The following is a 27352-nucleotide window of genomic DNA, read 5'->3' as shown; positions in this document are numbered from 1 at the left end:
AAGCTGAAAAGTCCTAGCCTCTTTTATGTCTCCTCATATGCCTCCCCTAATCATTTTGGTTGCCCTTTTCTGAATCTTTTCTAATACCAGTATATTTTGTTTGAGATGTGGGGACCACATCTACATGCAGTATTCAAGATGTGGGTGTACCATGGATTTATATAAGGGCAATAAGATATTCTCCATCTTATTCTCTATCCATTTTTTAATGATTCCTAACATCCCGTTTGCTTTTTTGATTGACACTGCACATTGAGTGGATGTTTTCAGAGAACTATCCACAATGACTCCAAAATCTTTTTCTTGAGTGATAATAGCTAGTTTAGACCCCATCATTTTGTATGTATATTTGGGATTGTTTTCCAATATGTATTACTTTTAGGGCTGTCAAGCAATGAAAAAAATTAATCACGATTAATCGCACTGTTAAACAATAATAAATACCATTTATTTAAATAAATGGATGTTTTCCAATTTGGAAATTGAATTTGGATGTTTTCTACATTTTCAAATGTATTCATTTCAATTAAACACAGAATACACAGTGCTCACTTTATATTTACTTTTTATTTCAAGTAATTGCACTGTAAAAAAAAAAAAGCAAAAGAAATAGTTTTTTTTTCAATTCACTTAATACAAGTACTGTAGGGCAATGTCTTTATCAATGAAATTGAACTTACAAATGTTGAATTATGTACAAAAAAACTGCATTCAAAAATAAAACAAAGTACAACTTCAGAGCCTACAAATCCACTCTGTCCTACTTCTTGTTCAACTAATCACTAAGACAAACAAGTTTGTTTACATTTATTGGAGATAATGCTGCCTGCTTCTAGTTTACAAAGATGAAAGTGAGAACAGGCATTCTCATGGCACTGGTGTAGCCGGCAACACAAGGCATTTATGGGCCAGATGCACTAAAGTGTCATATATCCCTTTGTCATAAATATAAAGGGAAGGCTAACCACCTTTAAATCCCTCCTCGCCAGAGGAAAAACCCTTTCACCTGTAGAGGGTTAAGAAGCTAAAGATAACCTCCCTGGCACCTGAGCAAAATGACAAATGAGGAGACGAGATACTTTCAAAGCTGGAGCGGGGGGCGGGGAGGGACAGGAAACAAAGGGTTCTCTCTGTCTGTGTGTGTGTGTTGCTTTTGCCGGGACCAGAGCAGGAACGCAGGTCAGAACTCCTGTAAAGGGTTAATAAGCAATCTAGTTAGATAGGCATTAGATTCTGTTTTGTTTAAATGGCTGATAAAATAAGTTGTGCTGAATGGAATGTATATTCCTGTTTTTGTGTCTTTTTGTAACTTAAGGTTTTGCCTAGCGGGATTCTCTGTTTTGAATCTGATTACCCTGTAAGGTATTTACCATCCCGATTTTACAGAGGTGATTCTTTTACTTTTTCTTCAATTAAAATTCTTCTTTTAAGAACCTGATTGCTTTTTCATTGTTCTTAAGATCCCAGGGTTTGAGTCTGTGTTCACCTATGCAAATTGGTGAGGATATTTATCAAGCCTTCCCCAGGAAAGGGGGTGTAGGGCTTGGGGGGATTTTGGGGGGAAAGACTTTTCCAAGTGGGCTCTTTCCCTGATATATTTGTTAGACGCTTGGTGGTGGCAGCAATAAAATCCAGGGACAAAAGGTAAAATAGTTTGTACCTTGGGGAAGTTTTAACCTAATCTGGTAAAATAAGCTGAGGGGGTTTTTCATGCAGGTCCCCACATCTGTACCCTAGAGTTCAGAGTGGGGAAGGAACCTTGACATGGTGGCAGAACAGTGGGATTAACTTGAAATCATTTTGAGATCAATTTGAGATTTTTTTGAACCAGAAGCACAGATTTTAAAGGGCCTTTGGGCTGCTGGAAAGCAGGTTTTAAGCTGAAGGTAGTTGGAGGGGTTTTTTTTGTCTCTGGGGGCCAGAGCAGAGACAAAAGGAAATTGTTTTCTCTACCTAAAGGCAGGGTAATTATCCTCCTGCAAGGAAATTCACAAGTCTTCACAGACCTGAACAGGTTGTGTGGTTTTTATGTTTTTTACCTATGAGCAACTAGAGGGTGTTTTTCTCTATTTGCCTGGAGACAAAGATGTTAGGGGTTTTTTTTTTTAAGGATTTTTCTGTAGGCTGACCATCACTATCAGAGAACATAGGTATCCAGTTACAGCACAACCTATATTCTTTTTTTTTTTTGACAAGCCAAATTTTGTGTGTGTGTTTGTTTGTTTGTTTTCTAACTCTCGGGTGTAAAGTTAGTTAAAAACAGAGAGGCAAACATGACAGAGCCCAAGGCAGAAACAGCCAAAGAGGCTGCCCACAGGAGAGCTATGGAGGCAAAGGAAAAAGAAATGGCAGAAAAGGGAAAAGCCCAAGAGGCTGCCCACAGGAGAGCTATGGAGGCAAGGGAAAAAGAAATGAAGCATGCTGAGGCAGAAAAGGAAAAAGAGAGGAAGCATACACTGGAGATGGAGAAGGCTGAGTGAAATCTACTGGATAACCCTAACCATCCTTCCCCCAACAATCCACAAATGGGAGCGACTATGTCCACTGTATGATGAATACAGTGATATTGCTGAATATTTTCTCACCTTTGAGAGACTGTGCACTCTCCATAAAATTCCTGAAGCTCACAAGATGACCACATTGGTCACAAAATTAACTGGAAGAGCTCTGGACATATTCAATAAGATGCCTATTGATGAGTCTTCTGACGATAATAAGTTCAAGGATTTGGTTTTAAAACAATTTCAAATTACATCTGAAACATACAGAGTAAAATTTCAAACCTTTAAGAGAGGGCCTGGACTAAGAAATGTGGCTTATCTAAACCAGATGAAGGATCTGTTAGATAAATGGGTCCAAGGAAGGGGCGTCATTAGCTTTGACTGAATGTGTGATTTGATAGCTCAGGAGCAATTTCTGAATATGTCCAAGGAGGAAATAAAACAGTGTTTATGGGATAAGGAAATAGACTCAGCAGAAAGTCTTGCTGCTTATGCTGATTGATACAAGCAGTCCCAGACCTCCAGAGAGGAGGGCCAAGCCGGACCAAAACGAGTAGAAGGAGGAGAGAGGAACAACACTGGTCGCAGTTGGAGTGGATACCAGAAGGGACACCCTCAGACCACCCCCTACTACCGTGGGCAGCCCAAGTCCCCCAGCTATACACCAAAGAATACTTCAGACACCTTATCATCCTGCCGCACCATTCTGCAGAAACCCACCTCGCCCCAGTGACCCGTCAGCTGGATGATGTTTTAAATGTAACGAGCCGGAGCATGTGAAGGCCAATTGCCCCAAGAACCCCAACAGATTACAGTTTATTGCACCGGAATCACACCAGAGGTTCTCAGGCCCAGATACCTCCCAAATACCCTCAGAGCGGAGGGAAACTGTGACTGTGGGCGGGAAAAAGGTCACTGCGTGGAGGGACACCAGAGCGCAAGTGTCAGCTATCCATGCTTCCTTAGTGGACCCCAATTTAATCGACCCAGAGATCCAAGTGACAATTCAACCATTCAAGTCCAACTCTTTCAATTTGCCTACAGCCAAGTTGCCAGTACAAGGGCTGGTCAGGAACGTGGACTTTTGCAGTCTATGATGATTATCCCTTCCCCATGCTGTTGGGGGAAGACTTGGGCAATCATGTGAAACTAGCCAAGAGGGTGGGAATGGTCACCCACAGGCAGGCTAAGCAAGCCATCATGCCTAACTCTGTTCCAGAAACTTCTACCAGGACCCGGTTAGAGGTGATGGAACCGGACCCCATAACAGCAGTAGTGGATCTAGACCCAGAGACCCAGACAGAGCCAGTCCCAGAACCGGTGGAACAACCAGCACCAGACCCATTGCCAGCACTGAATCCAGTACTTGCAACCCCAACACTAGAGGGCCCCACCGAACCTGAACTGGCAGCAGCCGACAACCCTACACAAGAGGCTCAGCCGGAGCCTGAATCCCAACATGGTGCACCAGCGGAGAGCGGCTCACAGTCAACGGAAACAGCCCCATCCCCTACATCGCTTCCAGAGGGACCAAGCCTAGGTCCACAATCCAATGAGGAACTGATGTCTCCAGCATCAAGGGAACAGGAAGTAGATGAAAGCGTCCAGAGAGCTTGGACAGCAGCACGGAGCAACCCACCGCCTCTCAGCTCTTCTAATTGATCCTGGTGTGTTGTAAAAAGAGGACTTTTATACAAGGAAACTCTTTCTGGTGGACACCAGGAAGACTGGCATCCTCAGAGACAGTTGGTAGTTCCAACTAAGTACTGGATCAAGCTCTTGAGCTTAGCCCATGATCATCCTAGTGGCCATGTTAAGATGAACCGGACCAAAGACCACTGGGAGGGAATGGGCAAGGACATTTCTACCTATGTCTGGTCTTGTGAGGTATGCCAAAGAGTGGAAAAACCCCAAGACCAGCTCAAAGCCCCTCTCCAGCCACTCCCCATCATTGAAGTTCCATTTCAGCGAGTAGCTATAAATATTCTGGGTCCTTTTCTGAAAAAGACACCCAGAGGAAAGCAATACATACTGACTTTCATGGATTTTGCCCCCTGATGGCTGGAAGCAGTAGCTCTAAGCAACACCAGGACTAAAAGTGTGTGCCACGCACTAGGTTGCACTTTTTGCCAGGGTAGGTTGGCCCTCCGACATCCTCACAGATGCAGGAACTAATTTCCTGGCAGGAACTATGGAAAGCCTTTGGGAAGCTCATGGGGTGAATCACTTGGTTGCCACCCCTTACCATCATCAAACAAATGGCCTGGTGAAGAAATTTAATGGGACTTTGGGGACCATGATACGTAAATTCATAAATGAGCACTCCAATGATTGGGACCTAGTGTTGCAGCAGTTGCTTTTTGCCTACAGAGCTGTACCACATCCCAGTTTAGGGTTTTCACCATTTGAACTTGTATATAGCTGCGAGGTTAAGGGGCCATTACAGTTGGTGAAGCAGCAATGGGAGGGGTTTACATCTTCTCCAGAACTAACATTCTGGACTTTGTAACCAACCTACAAAACACCCTCCGAACCTCTTTAGCCCTTGATAAAGAAAACCTAAAGGATGCTCAAAAAAAGCAAAAAGCCTGGTATGATAAATATGCCAGAGAGCGTTCCTTCAAAGTAGGGGATCAGGGGTCATGGTCTTAAAGGTGCTCCAGGCCCATAAAATGGAAGCGTTGTGGGAAGGGCCATTCACGGTCCAGGAGTGCCTGGGAGCTGTTAATTATCTCATAGCATTCCCCACCTCCAACCGAAAGCCTAAGGTGTACCATATTAATTCTCAAAAGCCCCTTTATTCCAGAGAATTAAATGTTTGTCAGTTTACAGCCTAGGGAGAAGATAACTCTGAGTGGCCTGAAGGTGTCTACTACGAAGGGAAAAATGCTGATGGCGTGGAAGAGGTGAACCTTTCCATGACCCTTGGGCGTATGCAGCGACAGCAGATCAAGGAGCTGTGCACTAGCTATGCGCCAATGTTCTCAGCCACCTCAGGACTGACTGAACGGTCATACCACTCCATTGACACAGGTAATGCTCACCCAATTAAAGTCCAACCTTACCTGGTGTCTCCTCAAGCTAAGACTACTATAGAATGGGATATTCAGGATATTCTACAGATGGGTGTAATCCACCCCTCTGACAGTGCATGGGCATCTCCAGTGGTTCTAGTTCCCAAACCAGATGGGGAGATATGTTTTTGTATGGACTGCCGTAAGCTAAATGCTGTAACCAGACAACTATCCAATGCCACACACAGATGAACTATTAGAGAAACTGGGATGGGCCCAGTTCATCTCTACCTTGGACTTTACCTGCCAGTACCCCTTGGTTCTGCTAGATGAATCCGCCAAGGGGAGATCAGCCTTCACCACACATATTGGGCTGTATGAATTTAATGTACTCCCTTTCGGGCTGCGGAATGCAGCCGCCACCTTCCAAAGACTTGTAGATGGTCTCCTAGCGGGATTAGGAGAATATGCAGTTGCCTACCTTGACAGTGTGGCCATATTTTCAGATTCCTGGGCAGAACACCTGGAACATCTACAAAAAGTCTTTGAGCGCATAAGGGAGGCAGGACTAACTGTTAAGGCTAAGAAGTGTCAAATAGGCCTAAACAGAGTGACTTACCTTGGACGCCAGGTGGTTCAAGGAACTATCAACCCCTACAGGCCAAAGTGGATGCTATCCAAAAGTGGTCTGTCCCAAAGTCAAAGAAACAGGTCTAATCCTTCTTAGGCTTGGCCGGATATTACAGGTGATTTGTACCGCAATACAGCCAAATCGCCGCCCCACTGACAGACCTAACCAAAAAGGAACAGCCAAATGCCGTTCAGTGGATCAAAGAGTGTCAGAAGGCCTTTAACCAGCTTAAAGCAACACTCATGTCTGACCCTGTGCTAAGGGCCCCAGACTTTGACAAATCGTTCCTAGTAACCACATATGCATCCGAGAGTGCTGTGGGAGCAGTTTTAATGCAGGAAGGACCGGATCAAGAATTCCACCCTGTAGTGTTTCTCAGCAAGAAGCTGTCTGAGAGGGAAAGCAACTGGTCAGTCAGTGAAAAAGAATGTTGCGCCATTGTCTACGGTCTGGAAAAGCTACGCCCATACGTTTGGGGACGGCATTTCCACCTGCAAACTGACCATGCTGCGCTACAGTGGCTTCCTACCACCACGGGAAATAACAAAAAAACTTTTTCAGTGGAGTTTAGCTCTCCAATATTTTGATTTCAACATACAACCCATCTCAGGAGCGTCTAACAAAGTGGCTGATGCACTCTCCCATGAAAGTTTCCCAGAATCAACTGGTTAAAATCATCCTTGAGAAGTGGAAAATATTATTAGTCTTTATATACTTTGTAGTATATGTAGAGGTGCATGTGTCTTATTAACTCTGTTTTCTCCTAGAGCTCTAGGAAGAAATCACAGCCAGCGTTTCACCTTATCTGTGATTTGGGGGCGTGTCATAAATATAAAGGGAAAGGTAAACACCTTTAAATCCCTCCTGGCCAGAGGAAAAACCCTTTCACCTGTAAAGGGTTAAGAAGCTAAGATAACCTTGCTGGCACCTGACCAAAATGATCAATGAGGAGACAAAATACTTTCAAAGCTGGAGCGGGGCAGGGGGGAACAAAGGGTTTTCTGTCTGTCTGTCTGTGTGTGTGTTGTTTTTGCTAGGACCAGAGCAGGAATGCAGGTCAGAACTCCTGTAAAGGGTTAATAAGCAATCTAGTTAGATAGGCATTCGATTCTGTTTTGTTTAAATGGCTGATAAAATAAGTTGTGCTGAATGGAATGTATATTCCTGTTTTTGTGTCTTTTTGTAACTTAAGGTTTTGCCTAGAGGGATTCTCTGTTTTGAATCTGATTACCCTGTAAGGTATTTACCATCCTGATTTTACAGAGGTGATTCTTTTACTTTTTTCTTCAATTAAAATTCTTCTTCTAAGAACCTGATTTCTTTTCATTGTTCTTAAGATCCAAGGGTTTGAGTCTGTGTTCACCTATGCAAATTGGTGAGGATTTTTATCAAGCCTTCCTCAGGAAAGGGGGTGTAGAGTTTGGGGGGATATTTTGCGGGGAAGACGTTTCCAAGTGGACTCTTCCCCTGTTATATTTGTTAGATGCTTGGTGATGGCAACAATAAAGTCCAGGGACAAAACGTAAAATAGTTTTGTACCTTGGGGAAATGTTAACCTAAGATTAGGGTTTTTTTCATGCAGGTCCCCACATCTGTACCCTAGAATTCAGAGTGGGGAAGGAACCTTGACACCCTTCATGCTTTAAACACCATTCCAGGTGACATTCATCCATACTGATGACGGGTTCTGGTTGATAACAGTCCAAAGCAGTGTGGACTGATGCATGTTCATTTTCATCATTTGGGTCAGATGCCACCAGCAGAACGTTGATTTTCTCTTTTGGAGGTTTTAGTTCTGTAGTTTCCGCATTGGCGTGTTGCTCTTTTAAGACTTCTGAAAGCATGCTTCACACCTCATCCCTCTCAGATTTTGAAAAGCACTTCAGATTCCTAAATCTTGGGTCAAGTGCTGTAGCTATCTTTAGAAATCTTACATTAGTACCTTCTTTGTGTTTTGTCAAATCTGCAGTGAAAGTGTTCTTAAAATGAACAACGTGCTATAACGTGAAATATATGGTAGAATGCAGGTAAAACAGAGCAGGGGACATACAATTCTCCCCAAAAGAGTTCTGTCACAAATTTAATTAGTGCATTATTTTATTTAACAAGTGTCTTCAGAATGGAAGCGTGTCCTCTGGAATGGTGACCAAAGCAAGGAGGGGCATAAGACTGTTTAGCATATCTGGCACGTAAATATCTTGCAATGCCAGCTACAAGAGTGCCATGCAAATGCATGTTCTCACTTTTAGGTGACACTGTAAATAAGAAGCGGGCAGCATTATCTCCCATCAATGTAAACAAACTTGTTTGTCTTAGCGATCGGCTGAACAAGAAGTAGGACTGAGTGGACTTGTAAGATCTGAAGTTTTACAATGTTTTGTTTTTGAGTGCAATTATGAAACAAAAAAATCTACTTTTGTAAGTTGCACTTTTATGACAGAGTGCACTACAGTACTTGTATAAGGTGATTTGAAAAATACTATTTCTTTTGTTATTTTTACAGTGCAAATATTTATCAAAAATAATATACACTTTTATTTCAAGTACAACACAGAATAAAATATATATGAAAATGTAGAAAAACAAAAATATTTAATACATTTCAATTGCTATTCTATTGTTTAACAGTGCGATTAATCAGTTAATTTTTTTGTCAATTGCGTGAGTTAATTGCGATTAATCGACAGCTCTAATTACTTTGCATTTATCAACATTGAATTTCAGTCTGCTTTGAGCTTAAATATCTTGAATAGTTTTGTATCACCTGCAAATTTTGTCACCTCACTGTTTGTCACCTCCCTTTTTCCAGAGCATTTCTGAATATATTGAACAGTACTCATCCCAGTACAGACCCCCTTGGGGACACCACTATCTCTCTCCTTTCTGCAAACTGACCATTTATTCCTAGCCCTGGTTTCCAGGTTTCCTATCTTTTAACCAATTACTGATCCATGAGAGGACTTTTCCTCTTATCCCATGACAGCTTACTTTGCTGAAGAGCCTTTGGTGAGAGACCTTGTCACAGACATTCTGAAAATCTAAGTACCTTATGCACACTGGATTATGTTTGTTGATCCCCCTCAAAGAATTCTAGTAGATTGCTGAGGCATGATTTCCCTTTACAAAAACCAAGTTGAGTCTTCCTCAACAAATTATGTTAATCTATGTGTTTGATAAGTCAGTTCTTTACTATAGTTTCAACCAAGTTGCCTGGTACTGAAGTTGGGTTTATTGGCCTGTAATGGCTGGGATTGCCTCTGGATCCATTTTTAAAAATTGATGACATATTAGCTATCCTCAAATCATCTGGTACAAAGCTGATTTAAATGATAGGTTACATACCACAGTTAGTAGTTCTGGAATTTCACTTTTGAGTTCCTTCAGAACTCTGGGGTGAATACCACCTGGTCCTGGTGACTTAGTACTGTTTCCTTTATCAATTTGTTCCAAAAACTCCTCTGACGCCGCAGTGTGGGACAATTTGTCATATTTGTCACCAAAGAAGAATGGTTAAGGATTCATTTAGTTTCTCTGCAATGGCCTTATCGTCCTTGAGAGCTCCTTTGGCGTCTCGAACATCCAGTGGCCCCACTGGTTGTTTAGCAGGCTTCCTGCTTCTACTTTAAAAAAAATTGTTGGTTATTTTTGAGCCTTTGAGTTCTTCAGATTCAGTGTAGTCTATTGTGGTCCCCTTCAATTGTGAGGAGAGCATCTTGGCTTCAGTTATCTTGAGAAGTGAAGACAATAATTGAATACCTCCACTTCAAGGATGCTGAACGCTTCAATGCAAGGGTGGATGATGCTCTTGACTCACTGAATGGCTCTCAAGATATTGTGTATTCACTAGGAATATATATACAAGATCTTAGAAGAAAGCAGGGAAGATCCCACACACACACACACCCAGTCTTCTTCTAGACAAGAGATAATCACCTTGTGCTTTCCATCTCTAGAGCTTCACTAAGTGTCAAAAGAAAATGTAGTGCTTTCAAAAGGGAAGACTGTCAAGATTCTGTATAAGCAACCTCTCACACTGCAGCTACCTCTAAAAAATCCATTTTCTTGTGTTCATTAAAGGCTGTGCTGTTACTATTTTACTGAATCTTTACCTTTTCTTTTCCCTTTTGAACACTATCTCTATTGCTTTTGGGAAGCATGGAACCACGCATAACTACTGTGTTTTTAAAATGTCAGTTTCATGCCTTCCCTATCCCCCTCTCCCAATCCACATCCCTATTCAAAGGCTTCACTCATGAGAGACTGTTGTTTCAGAGGAGATATCCTTTTTCAACCTTGGCACAATAAAGGAAGTTCCACTGCAGTATGGTGGGTAGGGTTTCAATTATTTTCTCATCCCAAAGATAAAAGGAGGGTCAACTTCAGATTCAGAATTGGAACCCTTGCTTCAATAATTTTATTGTTGGCTCCACTAGACTGGTTTACAGCTCTCAACCTGCAAGATGCTTGCTTTGATATCGCTATCCATGCTATTGACAGAAAGTACCTAAGGTTTCAGGTAGGACAAGAAGATTATCAATACAGGGTCCTGCCCTTTGGATTGTTGGCAAACTGAGAAGTTGCACCAATACCTATTGGTGGTAGTGGCTCAAACGTCAGAAAACAAGAGATAATAGTGTGTCCATAACTCAACGACAGTCTGATCTGAGGAGAGTCATCTCAGTAAGTGAAGAATTAGGTTCACAAGATTGTCCAATTCACTATGGAACTGGGTTGAAAATAATCAAAGAAAAATCTCTTTTGACCCCAGCACAGAGAGAGTTTATAAGTGCAGTGATAGACTTCTCTACTGTCGGAGGTTACTTGCCCCTCTGCAGATTCAAGTCCAGCGCTACCCTTATCAAACACACCTGTGTGAAAATCTGCTGGTCTCCTCACACATATAATTTTCCTATACACTGATGTCACAGCATGCCAGAAAACACTTATGTTGCATGCAGAGCTCAGTGAAGTCAGTGTGCCTACCAAGCAGAGAGCATATAGACACGTCTGTGCCAGTTCCTCATGAGATCCTTTCCTCACTGAATTGGTGGAGATTTCGGTCAAGAATTCAAGGGAGTATTATTTTCTCTTCTCTTCCCACCAAGAGCCTGGTGACCCGGTTCGGATGGAAGCACATCTGGACCATTATAAGGTTCAGGGTCTATGGACTGAGATAAGATTACACATAGTATTAGCATTCAGGGCAGTTATGAAGCCTCTGTTATGTTCCTTCCAGTGATTTTAGGAATGTCCATACAAATTGTGACACATAACAGAATCACTAATTTTTAATATAAACAGACTGGGAGGAGCTTGCATATCTTCTGTGTGCCAGGAGGTTGTTTAATTCTGGAACTGGTGTACCTACAGTCAAGTCTCACCCATAACACTACATCTCCTGGTTCTATAGAATTCCTTGGCAGATTGACAGAGTTCTCCATTGACTGCAAATGGACAATCACAGACTCTCTGTTATAAAAGAATCTTCCAGGAATGAGGTCAACTATCTGCAACAGTCAGGATCCAAAACAATTCTTAAATTCTTCTCCATGGGAGGCCTAGCCCCCGGATGTGTTCATTATTACATGGTTCCATGGCTGCTGAATGCTTACCGTTCTATTCCACTCTTATTAAGAATATTGAGGAAGATCAGGCATAACTCAGACATAGTCATCATGATAGCACCTGCATGCCCAAGACAATTTTGGTACTCAGACCTCATACTCTTTTCAACTTGCCCTCCAGAACACTAATCTTGTCAATCATACTTGATTTCCCAGAACAGCAAGAATGTCCTACATCCAGATCCAGCTTCCCTCCACGTTAGAGCCTAAATGCTGGCTAAATAGCAGAGGAAGAAAACTAACCAGGCTAATATACACTGCCAAGTTGGTTAGGTTCTCCGTATAGGCAGAGCAACATCAGTTACTTTGGGCTCTTTCTTTATGTTAAAGAGCTCAGGACTAGCACATAATTCCATTTGGGTGCATTTAGCTATATCAACATGCCATACCTTATACAAAGACACCATTTTATCCCACCTAACTATGAGCAAATTCCTAAAGGGTCTTATGTCTGTCTGTCTGTCTGTCTCGCTACCCCCACCCCGTTAGATAGCTGCCTCCTCCATGGAGCCTTATTATATACAAATTTTTGGGCCAAGGTAGTCCTTGATTTTCATTTTAACCAGGCAATATGTTTACTACTTAACTTTCCCAAACCACATAGTATTTGGGGGAGGCTAGATTGCGTATGTTAGATGTACTTAGAACACTATCCTTCTGTATACACAGGTCTAAGCTGTGGAGTCTCCCCACGACTCTTTATAGTATTTGCAGGCAGGTTGAAGGGGCAGGCTATTCACCATTTCAAAAGCCTTTTGGTTTTTCATTTGCATCAGAGTCTGTTAGGAGCTAACCAGCTCAGATCTCCTGGCTCAAATTAGAACTCAGTCTATTAGAGCTCAGGCAGCCTCTGTCGCTTTCTTGGGAAGCATACCCATCTCAGAAATATGTAGAGCAGCAACGTGAGCTTCAGTCCATAATTTTACAAAGCACTAACTACTTGTGAAAGCATTGAGATGCAATTCTTCTTTCGAAAGTGATGTTTTATGATCTCTGTTTAAGGAGACCCTGAGCTTCCACAGTCAGTTTATCAGGTCCACTGTTTGAGAGTCACCAAGAGTGGAAATACATGGACAATCACTCATAAGAGAAAGTTGCTTTCCTTACAGTAATTTTCCTTGAGTCATATTCTCCATTACCCATCTTTCTCTCCCTGATCTGGAGTCTTTAACATCTGGATTTTATATTGGCATAGGAACTCAGGGGCAGTTGGGCCTGCTGAAACTCTTATGCCCTAAATATGGGCACGATGACATTTAGAATGCATGCTCAGCTCCAAGAGACACTGACGGCCAGAAATTCTGATCCTGAGGCCCTGGGGCACATAAGTGGTATCCATGCAGCTAGAAAACCACCAAGAAATACCATTAGTGTAAGGCATGTAACTATTTATTCTCAAAGAGAAAGCTGTTGACTTTTTTGGAAAGAAAGGAACTGTGACCCAAGAACTTCTTAATGGCAAGTGGCAAGGGGTTTACAGGAATATCTTGATTCTGGTACTTAAATTGTGGTCCTCCAAAGAATGTCATATGAGGCCTTAACTAAAAGCAAGGGTCATACTGGTCATTAATAACTCTGTGAAATGTATGCACGGATTAATAGATTCCAAGGCCAAAAGGGATGACTGTGATCCTGTCTGACACCCTTAAAAATACAGGCTATAGAACTTCCCCTGAATAATTCCTAGAGAGTTTCTATCATACCTAGAATTTATAATATGTAAGGAGTTTGTGTGTGTGTGTGTGTGTGTATAATATATATATAATAGTGTGTGTGTGTGTGTGTGTGTGTGTGTGTGTGTGTGTGTATAATATATATATATAATTGTGTGTGTGTGTGTGTGTGTGTGTGTGTGTGTGTATAATATATATATATATAATAGTGTGTGTGTGTGTGTGTGTGTATGTATACATATATATAATACTTGTATGTTTTTAAGGCCTGTATCAAGGCATTAGTCACTAGCCAAGGTAAGGAACACGTTTTCCTCCAGACAGTAGGTAAGAAATGTGTATATATCTCTGCTGGGATGTAAATTAAGGATTGTAAGGTAATACAATGAATGCCCATTTACATCTGAAGTCAAATGTTAACGAGGAGATGTTAAGTCAACAGGGAATTGGCACCCAGAGAAAACAAGCTATATGTGATATCCTCTCTCTGAGGACTGACAGTGAACTTTGGGTATATTTATAAGAGAGAGAAATCCTTTTCTCAACCCCCAAGCCTGCACATAGGAAGTAAATGGGCAGTATATTTGCATTCATGAAAATGGGAACTCAGTCAAACTTGGTTGAAAAGCTGCAAAAGACTTTGGGTGAGAAGAAACTTCTTCAGATAAGATGTTAAACTGTTAGTTAGGTTTAGTCTCTGGAATTTGACATTCCCCAGGGTACAATCTCTGGACTGATGGACAGCTGTATTCCCTCAATTTGCCAACCTGGGATTTCACTGTGAGAGCAACCGCTCCTGGTCAGCTGTCACACGGCCTCTAGCATGTAAATCACTCCTAGGTATGCTGTATGAGTGCTATAGCCAGACACCCATAAATTATACTTTGAGCAACACCAGCAAACTCCCAGTCCAAGACTTTCCCCCATAAAAGTTTCAGAGTAGCAGCCATGTTAGTCTGTATTCGCAAAAAGAAAAGGAGTACCCGTGGCACCTTAGAGACTAACAAATTTATTAGAGCATAAGCTTTCGTGAGCTACAGCTCACATCCGATGAAGTGAGCTGTAGCTCACGAAAGCTTATGCTCTAATAAATTTGTTAGTCTCTAAGGTGCCACGGGTACTCCTCATAAAAGTGCATCTTGTACTGTCCAGCACCCTCCTGGACAACACAAGCTCATATAAAGTCCGTCATTTCATTAATAGCAAATGATATTCCCAAATGGAATTCCCCAAACACTTTAATCCAAACACACACTGGTTTAAATAAAATAAGTGTATTAACTATGGAAAGATTTGAAGTGATTAGAAGTAATGAGGCATAAACATGAGAATTTGGTTACAAAGAAATAAAAGATCAAATGCAAACTATACCTAACTTCACAAGCTAAGTGAATTCAAAGCAAAGATTTCTCTCACCACATCCTTTAGCAGTCTTACTGGCTAGAATCCTTTCAGCCAGGATCCTTCCCACATTTTCTTGTCCTTCAAATGGTGTTGATGCCATGGACAGAGAGAAAGGGAGGAGTGGTTTGGGACACTTTCTCTTTCTTTTTATAGTCATTTCTCTTGAGCAAGAATAATCTCCAGCTGAAGTTCAGGAGACAGAAGGGGACAGGAATCACCTGCTGTTTCTTTGCTAACATTTAGGTTTTTTCACCCTTTTTCCTGCTGTAGAATGGCCACTTAACCAGGTGATAGTTCATTTTATTTTGTTGGACACCTGGCTGAGGTATCAGCTTGCTTTTTGAGGAACTGGTTTGTGCCTGCTTTTCTAAACTTAGAACACATTTCAGTAATGTTATACAGTAGAATCTTTAATAACTTCATATATAAAATTCTTTGCCACTTTCACATATAATGTTGCCACACACAATTTACCAGGACAATAACGATCAGCAAATTGAGTTTTCAAATGATACCTCACAAGACATACTTTGTACAAAATTTACCACAGTCCTGTAAAATGGGTGAACATGAGGGTACAAAGGTGTGTTACAATTTTGTTTTATATGTAACCATTTGTTTCCAATGTTCTTACTTATTATCACTTGAATCTTGACTCATTGAGAATAAACTTATTCTTGTTTTCTCTAACATCAAAGTGCTGTGATGTTAAGCAAAGTGCTGGTTCACAGTTGAATCTTGAAAGTGGGTGTGTTCTGTTAACTTTGTGGATAAAAGACCTGGTATTTCTGTAAGTTGCCAGTGATGAGCTGGATATCTCATGGGAACTCTTAAAAGGGATATAAGGACTTGGATCACCTCCTGTTAACCTGCAAAGCAAAGAAAGGGCTAGCATAGCCTAGAGGAGAGTGCTTCAGTGACCACACAACTGGCAGTGTTGGGAAGCTGACACCCACTGAGCACAAGCAAGATATCTTACTCTGGAGGCAGGGGGTAACAAAGTGACTCTCAGTCCTGGGTACCCCCAAGAACTGGCACAAGAACAGACATGGCCATAGGCGATCCTGTGTTCCTTTATTTTTTACTGCAGCTTGTAATCACTTCAGTAGTCTCCTTGAAAACAGCACACCTCGTCAGGTGTATAAGGCTTGAAGGATATTTATCTACTGCTGTAAATGTACACTGCACTGTAGGGATATTTGCAGACTGCAGCAAGGGCTTTTCACAGGCAGCTTCTGTTAACTGCTACCCTTTCAGCCAGTGAATGACCAAATTCAGAGGCAATGTGTAAGGTAGTGTGGACTGTGAATGGACGCAAAGAATCTGAAGAGAATCTTCTGTCTTGGTGTAACTTATACAGTGAGGGGCTGGAAGCAAGGGAAGTATCTGTAAAAGAAACTAACTGTGGGTGAACGTGTAAGTTAAAAGAGCACACTCCCTATATTAACTGCTGCTTTTGGACTCTTGGTGTGTAATTTAACACTCCCTTCAGATTCACTTAATCACAGTAATCAATGAGTAATATGCACTGCTTTTCTGCATATATTGCCCCTGAGTTGAGCCCATAGGCTCAAGTAAGCTAATTCAGGTTCATTCAACTCCGGTCTCTGAGTGCAACTGTTCTTGTTCAAATACTGCCCTTAGTTACAAAAGCTGGATGCCAAACCAGTAATAACAGCCTTCTTTGTCTCTTTTGGGTGGGATGCCATAGGCTTTAGCTATTACAAGGAAGTTAACCCTTGCTGATCTAATGACTTCTTTGTTTTGACTGTCACAACACAAAAGGAAAGTTGTTGGAAATAAAAGATAATCAATTATCCAATTAAATACAATGATATATTGGGTTTCTCAGTTGTTCGCTAGTTGAGCCAACTGGTTGTCCTGTTGAAATTATCTGCAGTAATGTAAGCTCTTGAGAGATTCCTCAATAATAATTTGTTTTTAACTGTTTTTTGTTGTATATATCACTTTTGCCACATGTTATTAGCAGCTCCATGCATATCTTGAAGCTGTTTGATGTTTATAATTTGAGATCATGTATGATCTTTGAACTAAAATGTCAAATTAATCAGTGCGATAGATTTATGTGGCCACAGGGATGGGGGAGGTGGAGGGGAGCTGGGGAGGGAGGGAGGGAGGGAGGACTCATTTGTTGTAAATGATCTTATCTGTAAATATAAATTATACAAAAAATGTGAATGGATTCAAAGCCAGATTGAATTGGTTACTGCAGATGTGAGTTCAAGTACATATTTAAGTAAGTAAGTTTGTTAACAAGTTAGTGCACAAGCAGGTTTCTGCAACAGGGGAGATAGTGGGAGAATGGTGAGTAATAATTTTACTTTAAATAAGCTGTTTTGTTAAGCAGGGTCATAGAAAGGAATCTGTTGTTGAGCTGAAGTAGAGAAGTGTTTTATTTTAGACTTATCCAAGATGCACTTACCCTTGTACTTATGCTCTTTCGAGAGGCTTCCATTTCTGTGGTGCTGAAGTGGGAGTGTTTTGAAGTAGGAGCCACTCAAAGTGAGAGTGGGCATAGAATTGGCAGAAAATGATGTTAGTTGATCTCTCATTAGGCCTGTGAGCTTTTATAAGTTTACCCAAGCACTCTCAGCTAAAGCTTTTATGATCTGTTATGATGAGTCAGAACTTAGTAGATAAGAGGAGGCCTGCTTGAGAGTAAAGTTAAGAATCCAGACTATTTTTGAAAATGTTTTTGGTCATTACAATAATTTATAGAACTGGGAAATGCTATTTGATGTACAATATAGCCTTTGGGGGAATAGTCAATTTGTAATCAAAATTTGTAACCTCACACCTCCTTTAGCTGGTAGGTCCTGTAGGTCAGGATTATGGTTAGTCATTAGGCAGTGATGTTTGCTTTGTGTAAGTAAGAATTGAATTCTGCTTGTGGATTTAAAAAAAATCCAAATTTTTGTTTCTAATTGCTTCTATAAGCACAAAAATCAGGCCCAATTCCAGTGAGTATAGGGAAAAGTTGTTTAACTGTCCCACAAATGGATGCAAATGGAAACTTCATGTGACCATTCATAGTGTCACCCATTCAGAGCAGATTGGTCCTTTTACGTAAGTACAAATAATTTGCATAAGAAGGTTCAGCATAAGCAACAGAGATTAGTGACAGGGCTGTTTGAAAGAATCTTCGAACCAGAGATGACCTGTGCCTGCCAATAGTGGGCGGGGGAGGAGGCGGGGAACGACAGAGTGAAGGCAGCTGGCTTCAGCAGCGTTACTGAGCATGCTCACTAAAAGCCAAGCAGCAAATCTGGAGGGTGGTGGGCATGTGACCCTGCCACGCATCACCTCTGCTTTGAACTGAGACATTTCTGAGGTATCCTTTCCCAACATGCTCTAAAACAATGTGGATCAAAGACTTCCCTGGAATTTTGCTTTATAAACAGAGAAATGATTGATAACCTATCATATAGTTCTTAGTTCAAACCTGGTCTCTAGGCTTACCTTCTCTCGTAGAGTAATTACCTAAAGACTATCAGTCCACACCATAGATCCTCTCTCTGTAGATAGCCACTTCAAATATCTAGGTGGAGAAACAAGCGTGTTTTGGGGCTAATACTTCCAACTGGTTACAGCATCCAGTTCTGGTGACAAACATTATTGTTCACTATTTCCTTAGGTATAGAAATGTCATTACTTCAGATAATTCTGGACAGATGATTCTTTACCATGATTTAAGATGCTCTTAATTGCTTTACTGAAGGGAGATAGAACACCTTTTAACCAAACAGCTGAGCGATTTGCTATGACAATTCTGCCACTGTGCATTCACTTAATTTCCAATTAATCAAACATTCAATAAATCATTAGTATAATTACACCTGCTCAGATATTCCTACCCCAGCACATTAGCTATGCTCAGGCAGACTCCTTAACTGGCTGTGTGGATGGATTCATTTGTCTGACCCAGTTGGTTGCACGTCCTTGCTCCTTGTGAGCCTTGCAAAATGATGGGCCAGAAATTTTAATTATTTATAGCACCACAAGTTTGCTTGATTTTCCTTTCTTACTTCTCACTTGAATGCTCCTACAGCAACCTAAAACAAACATCACTGTAACAGTGACTGGTTAATTTCTGAAGCTTTTTTAATCATTTTCATTCCCCTACTGTGCCACTTTTCTAATTACACTATCTCCCCAGGTATGCAATAATTCCCTCATCACCATATATCTCAACCACAGATTATTAAAATAATATAGCTTGTGTCATATAAATGTAACAGAAAGTATCTTAAAGATGCTTTATTGAAAGCCAGTAAATTGGTTCATCAGACTTATGTTTTAGGGCCCTGTTTTTAAAGGGTTGCACAAGTATAAAACCAAGAATTACTGCAGTAGTTTCGCACAAATTGATGTAATTTTTTGGCACCTAACTAAGCAAAAGACACACATCTGAGAGGGAAATTTGCAAGCATTAAAGAACTGACCCTCAACACCCATGTGAGGGGTAGGTAAGTATTTCTATGTATCCTCTTTGTACAGAGGGGGAATCTGAGACATTGTGTGTGTATGACTTTCCTCGGGTTCCATGGCAAGTGTGTGGCAGAAATGGGATTACTCAGTACTGAGATCACCATTACTCATAGTAACCATGCTCTAGGCATTACATCATATTTAGATGTGTGACTTTCCGTTATACCCCAAGTAAACAATGCAGAGCATGCAGCAGCTGGCACATTCAATAACCTGAAACATTGGGATCTGAGTGTCAGTGGAAGCGTTTTATTTTAGATATTTACTTTGGTTCTATTCCTTTACAAATTGTCTCACCTAGTGAGTGTTCAGTTTTTCTTTTGGTATATGTATTGGAGGTGATTCGTAATATTTTACTCCCTTGATGGGTATGATCTTCAGAATTAACTGAAGGTTTCATGACTTAGCTAATAAGGAAAATGAGTTATCTATCCCTTGGCAATCTATTCCATATTCTGTTTATGCTTTCTAGTTTCCTTTCACCAAATAGACTTTTCACAACATTAAGGGGAAATTGTTTAAGCTAGCGGGGAAAAGACGTGAAAGAATCCATTTGAAATCATTTTCAGAGAAAGTTACACTAATTGGACATTATTGTAATTATGCAAACATTTGTCAGGTTTTTTGTATCTTAAAAAATTATTAATGGAATGCCTTGATGCAGGGGTTCTTCAGCCCTTTCAATATACTCTAGGAGAGAGAGAGAGGTCCCTGCAGGGCACCACCTCTCTCTGTCTCTCTTTATCTAGTGTGTGGTTCTCACTGACCACCACAGCTTGGGGACAGTTTTCTTAGGGTATGAGAAATGGGGATGAAAAGTGTTTCTTTATTGATGAAAGTAGGTATGTTTCTTTGTTGTTCAGTCTCTGTTTCAGATTATAAACAATAGAGATGAGGTTGTGTTTGTATTTTGACTATACAAGTGTTTTGTAGACAAATTTATCCCAAGAGATTGACCTTTGTTCTTTCATCATGTCAGATTAACTCTGCTAATTGTCTATCCTTTCTATTTCAGTTCCATCTGTCTCAAACTTTCCCACATCCCCAAAATCCAGAACAGTTTTCCCAAATCAAGAATCCAAGGACTGCAGCTTTATTACAGCTTTATTACAGTTCATTATAAATAATTTACATGATTAAACATAACAAGCCAGAAAATTAGCCATAATAAACAAGGGCTCAGTTTGTAGTTGGTTGGGGAGAAAGTCATAGCCCTTTAGAGGTCTTATGCCTTCACCAATTTAAACAGTGGTATAAAACTTCACCTGCCATGTCATTGCAAGTTCCTTTACAGCAGATCCCTCCAAGGTTTAGCACAATGTTAGCTCAGTCATGCCTCACTGCTCAGGTACATAGAGCACCTTCCCCCCTCCCCTTTCTTTGAGGTTTCATTCCTTCTCTGGAGGAACTTTGAAAGAAAACCCATTTGTTTAGTACTCCCACATTCAGGACTATACCGGCATGGTCAAGTTTTGGTTTTAATCCCCCTAATTAGACAAAGGAATAGTATTATCTGAGAAGTATCCATTTTATTTTGTAATTTATTGTGCTAAAACAGAAAATAAATTGACTGTATATCAACAGCAATTTTATTTGTCAAATAGGCTTTGCAATTTTACAGAGTGCAGTTTTAAACATTCAGAACTTCGTGTGATAACCTAATTAATTAAAAAAGTACATTAGATTGAAATGTATCATAATGGTTTACTTTGGGAAATATAACAATTTTTTATGAGCAGTGCTCGGATGAATTTATCAGCTGAAAAGTGTCTGCTGGATCTGACAAGTGACAAAACAACTTGACTCCTGGTTCACATTTTCAGAAATACATTGTTACTTATTGATTAATGTGACTGACAAGCACATTTAATGTACAGTCTGATCTGGAGGTTTTTACTGTATGTCTACTGATTTGAAATACATACTGGACTTATGGTACATCTGAATGTAATTAAACATTTAACAGCATTTTGGTTATATACTGGGCATGGAAACCTTGTTTTGCATGCATTTACTTTATAAAATGGTATTGACATGTGATTCCCTACATAAAGTAAATCTTAGTCAATTTATACATTTTCTGTGTTACATACAAACTATATCCAGACACAAATGTACAGAGGGATTGATGCTCCTGTTCAACCAAGCTCCCACTAAGGGTTCTGATACCAGGAAGAATTTGTATTGTGGATTTCTTCTCAGCCATGTCCTGACTATTCCCTGGCATGGTATTTCTACAAGGTGAGGACTGGTACATTAGCCACTTTATATCAGTAGAGAGTTTGCCTCCACTAGGGTAATTCTCTGTTGGGTCGTTTACAGCTGGAATCTATCCATCTTGTGGGGCCTGAGCGATGGAAAGGGAATGGATTGTACCAGAGGATCTAGACGAGAATAACTGGTGCTGGGCAGAATAAAACCAAAAACATTTTATTTCAGAGGGTTTTTGATTAAGGCACAATTAATTGCCTTCAGTTTAATGTACCATCTTTTATGGGTATGTGTGAGTATGATGTTGCCCTTTGGTAGCTGAATGGACAGAAGACCTATATTACTGTTACTGGCTAAAGGAGCTTTCATTTAGCTCAAGTGGTGGAGGTCTCTACCTGGAGCTATAGTATCAAAGTTCAGTGCGAGTGTTAAATATATTTATTGCCTGTTGCCAGCACCACGTGAATTTGTTACCATCGCTCATCCACAATAGATGTGCCATTCACAGAGGGGTATTACTTGCATGTTCCTATACCTGGCTGTGGACCCAAACAACCTTAAGTCCACCTTGTAGTAACACCAGACAATAGCTATATAATTATGATTAAGGAATTTTAATCTTTGTCCCAAATTAGATTAAACTGTTTTTTAAAGATGCATTAGAGTCCCCTCTCCTCCCCAGTCAGGCCTCGTGGCCATAAGCTCTGATTGATCCATTACATGGAAAAACTGATTTTAGGGTATTGTAAGGTTTGCTTCCTATGAAACATGCTAAAATGAGTCTGAATCCAGAACTCAGTTATCCAGAGATCTGCTAGAAGCCCTGTGCCTCCACACTGCCTCCTGGTACCCATCTTTCCCTTCTGCTAGCTTCCACAGGAACCTCAAAAAGTGATGTTCCATATCCTTGAGGCTGCCAACATAAAAGTTAGCATAATGTAAGCAGTTTGCCAACACATATAGGGGCCGAGAGTAGATGTTACATATAACTCACCCCTCCATGCCTCTTTCTTTCTTGAACATGGCCAATCACCTCTCGGTTTGCAGAAGCTCATTTCTTTGGATACACTCCAGCGTATTAAGGGAAAGGAGATATGATGCTCCCTAGGCAGAACTCCCCACTTTCTCATAGGTAAGGTGGAAATATGTATATGGAGGGCTGCTGTATACATGGATCTACAGGGAATGATCAGTCCCAGTAGTCTGTGTTTTAAAGTGCATTCTATATCCACCTTCTCCAATGTCCCCCACCTCCCATTTTAACACTACCGGGTCCCCTGGATTGAATATAAAATCATCATATGAGAGGGAGGAGGGATACTTCCTGTTCTAGCTTACGCTGTTTTTCAAGGCTACCACCAAATATTTTTTCCATGGATGCCAGAGGTGTCCTGTTGGTTTTTGTCATTAAAAAGAACAAACAAGAAAGTTGTTGAAGGGCAATAGTTCCGTCCTTTGTATTATGCGTAACTGTCTCATGGAAGCCTGCAGAATCTTACATTCTGCCCTGCACCAAGAGCTAAATATCTCTTCTGCAGTACCTGTAAGAACTCCTTATTTTATGTTGATCATGTTAAGTGGATAGTAAGTATAATGTAAAAGCAGGATAAATATGACACTTGCTTTCTAAATTAGAGAACAGGTTATGCAGTAATAACTTTAAAGACTAACAAATGCAGTTACTTAAACGTTTTTAATTAATAAAACACTTACTATTTCTGTATCACATAATTAGATTTCTGCAAGAAATCTAAATTGAGGGCCCTAGTCATTAATGCAGCCTGAATTATGCGTACAGAGCTTCATTTTCACTTTGTTTTTCTGTGCAGCATGATGGGTGTGTTGGCTACTGTATTCATCAGCAAGAAATCCAAAAAGCATTCTAACATCTGTGCAAAGTGTAAGCTCCCTCATACTTAAGTGAATATTTCTAATATGGCATGAGCAGCCTTGTGAGTGTGTAATTTTTGTGCACTTTTATATTTTATTTGCAAAGGCAGAGGCAATGTCTCTCAGTACAGAATGGATAGGAATTGATTGATTTCATGGCAGAGGGTTGAAGGTTACCACTTACTCTATTGATGATCCTGCTGCTGCAGATTTGTATAACCGAAACTAGTCTGTCACCTCTAACACTGTTGCACTAACATTCTAGGGCATGCACTCCAGAACTTCATCTGCTAGTGTAAAGAAAGTTAACCTCATCCCAAAGGGCAGGACTCTTTGTTCAGGTGCTCACAAAATACTGCTACTGCAACCGTAGCTCTAGTCTTGAAGAGGATTACAAACAAAATTGAATGGGGCTGGGAACAAGATCCTAACTCATCACTTTGTGGTGCTCTAGAAAGGACATGAATGAACTCAAATATAGGAACAACATAGGATTTTCCTTGCATTGACAATAAATCAGTGGCAATAAATATCAAGTAGACGGGGGAAATGGATAGGCTTGATGACAGAAATCACGTTTGTGCCAAATAACTGGGGACGTATTTTGACGCACATTTCATTCGGGTAAAAATATTGTATCTATAATGCTGACATAGGTGCAAGCTTGACAATATCAAGCTGTCTGCCGCGTAAGTGCCAGTTGCTCAAGTGAGACCTGCTGAGGGGCCAGTCTAATTTGGGCACCTGGCTTTTCTAAAGCTATCTGTTTTCGTTTATTTGTCTCCCCCTTTCATTTATGCATCAGAATGTATTGTTCATCTCTGTTGCTCTTATTTCCTTATCACCAGTCCACGAACGGTTCCTCACTCCAATTCATTGTAAGGAACATGTGCTAACAAATAGCATGTCAGTTACATGGACAAGACATGCTTTGTGTTTTAGATTCAGTTTTCAGTCTGGAAGAAGTATATGAACGTGCCCAATGGGAATTGTTCAAATTTTTAAGCAGAATATCTTATTTCCCACACCACTGGTACTGAAATATCTGTACAAATAATGTATATATTTACGTGTGTGTGTGTGTGTGCGCGCACACATACACCATTTGCATATCATAGGATTAGTGTTGTGGAGAAAGGAATACATATTTTATAGTATATGAGGAAAATGGCATGTCCTACTCAGGTGAGTAAATCCACTCATTTCACAAGTAACATTTAATAATCTAACCATCAAAAGGGAAAAACCTTGTGTCCTAATGTATATAATGTTATGTTTTGGCTAAGTTGTTTTAAGGAAAGAAAACACATAGTGCTTTTAAGACACTCCTAAAAAGACACCACATAAGGGGTATACAGTGTTGAAGCTGTGTTGGTCCCAAGATATTACAGAAACAAGGTAGATTGGGTAACATCTTTTATTGGACTAACATCTGTTGGTGGAAAGGGCAGGCTTTCTAGCTTACACAGAGCTCTTTGACGTCTGGGCAGAACCCGAAGAAGAGGTCTGTGTACACTCGAAAGCTTGTCTCTCTCACTAACAGAAGTTGGTCCAATAAAAGATATTATCCACCTTGTCTCTACAAAATAGGGGAGTCATTGTACAGAAAAGCCCTAAACAAAATTTTAAAATAAACTAACAAAAAATATAACATTATACACAGTTTTTTTTCCTTTTGATGGTTAGAAAAGTTAAATGTCAGTTGTGATTAAGATAAATGTGTTGCCTTATTACAACTCATTATGCACCATATCTCTCCCTTTTCAGAAGAACACTGGATTTTTCTGATGTTTACAACTCTTTGTAAATCATCTTGCCATATAACAGCTCTAGCTAATGAACATTTTTTTGGAGAGAAACAAAGAATCAGTCAAGTTCTTAGCACCTTATAGTCATCATGACAGCTTCTTAATTCTTGTCAGTAACAAAAATCAACCATTCTGCATGTAAAGGGAGAGGGAGGCTGTGTCTTACATGGCATAAGTTCACCTTTTGCACAATTATGTGATTGACTATTAAAAAGAACACGTAACATTGTTTTACCAAACCAGGAGGGGGCAGTACCTTTCTTTTTTTGTTAAAAATGGCTCTAATATTATCTTTACAGAAGTCTCCACACTTCTCTGCTGCACTTAAAAATGGCCATTTTCTGTAAGAAACAAATATCTTTACTACATGCTTTCTTGCAGATTTTTAATCACTGCTACTGTTCTTAATTATCTTTTCAAGACAGTATCTGGATTGGTTTTTTTTTTTTAATAAATGGGAGAATGATCAGGACTCTCAAACACTAATTTATATATTTCATCTTAGATATAATCAAAATGATCTCAAATGGAAAAGGCATTTTAACTATTTTGAATACTCCTTTCACATACATTTTTATGCTTCAGTTTTATATGTCCTATGCATGTTACTCTGTGATCTGCAGTACCAAGGGCTGAGCTCTAGATCCAATGTGTATTCCCTTGTGATTCATTAATCACCCTAGACAGAGTAAATTACCCTTCCAAGACTGCATGTGTGTACACAGACTGGAACCAGAGTGATGCTAAATGTCTGCTTGCAAGTTTACTTTTTTCAATTTGTGTGACATTAACTTGAAGGGGGGAAAAAACCTGCAGTCTGCACCCATTCACTTAATTTCTCAGACTGGTTGTATATGACATCAGGTTGTCACTGTAAGATGGGTTGGGAGTGGAATAGAAATGATTATTGGCTATGAAGTATAAATTAGAAGGTGAATAAAAATGCAAATCCATTGCTAATAATGCCACTCATAGAAGTTCAGCAAGCCTCCACTGTAGGTTGTTGTTTTTTTCTCTTTTTGCTTTTGTCCACTAAATGAGAGTTTGGGCACAGTTAAGTGGGTTATAAACTAGTTACCAAGCCACTTCCATTGTGAAGAGCAGAAACTCTTATCACAGTTCTGAAGTACTTTATTTTAATGAATAATCTTTGTTGGTCTACAAATCCAGCCCAGAATCAAAAAAAGCTGATGCTGTGTTTTAAATGCATCCCTGACATTCTAAAACATTCCCATAAGGAAACTGATTTTATTTTGAACTTTTAGGAATAAGTCCGTCCGTCTTATAGTTTTGAGGTTTTGGTTTTGCATCTCACAGTTCAAACCAAAATCTTCCTTTCTGAGCAAGACAGCCCTCCCCAATCCCAATAAAATATCAATTGTCTTAATTACTAAGTTACTCATTTAGTGTTTTGCCCATTTCACTCTGTGTACATATGAAGAATTAATTACCTGACTTGTGGTAAAATACTGTTAAAATTCTGGATTTAATATAAATGTTCAGTTTTCAACAAAATCCAGGGTGAAATTCTGGCCCCATTGAAGTTAGTGGGAGCTTTGCCATTGACTTCAGGGGAACCAGAATTCCACCCCAGATTTATATAGTGTATAAATGTAAGGTACACTAAATGTAAGGTGCACATTGTGGAATTACAATACTTGTAGAACTGGAGATTATAAAAATGTATCAATTTGTCCATACTATATCACATATAATTGCAGAACTATGAATATGCAGTTGGGGAAAAAATGGCTGTTTTCAAAAACAAAAAATGAGCAGCAAACATCATGACAATGAAATGCAAACCAGACACTAAGACCAATTCTGAAATATCAACACAAGATTTAAAAGTTCTGGTAAACTGCTATCCTTTTATTCACCATAGAAAGTAATTATTGTTTTCATTTAAACTGGGCAACTAAAAAATAGGGATCACTGAAGAATTAGACTTAAAAAAACCAAAACTTGAACATTATTTTGTCCATTTGGCACCTTGCAGCCTCATAAGCCAAGAAATAGTGTTTCCATTGAGTTCACAACTTGTCTTCATCACTGTATACATTTTCGAATTGCAGTTGTGTAAAATA

General features: G+C 40.0%; 1 protein-coding gene across 27 annotated transcripts in view; it reads left to right on the top strand.

Moving 5' to 3' along the window:
* RBFOX1 (RNA binding fox-1 homolog 1) overlaps positions 1–27352 on the top strand; it is a 2470149-nt gene that overhangs the window by 1523578 nt on the left and 919219 nt on the right. Inside the window, exon 1 of one of the 27 annotated variants that reach the window (XM_043493161.1) lies at positions 23442–23519. The exons of the other annotated variants lie outside the window; for them this stretch is intronic. Coding sequence (XP_043349096.1) covers positions 23508–23519 — 12 coding nt within the window. The 5' untranslated portion in view covers positions 23442–23507. Of the gene's footprint in view, positions 1–23441; positions 23520–27352 lie in introns of those variants that run through there. 27 annotated transcript variants of the gene reach the window in all.

This window comes from Dermochelys coriacea, chromosome 10, assembly GCF_009764565.3.
Source record: "Dermochelys coriacea isolate rDerCor1 chromosome 10, rDerCor1.pri.v4, whole genome shotgun sequence".
NCBI lineage: Eukaryota > Metazoa > Chordata > Testudines > Dermochelyidae > Dermochelys > Dermochelys coriacea.
This window is presented reverse-complemented; position numbering and strand designations above follow the sequence as displayed.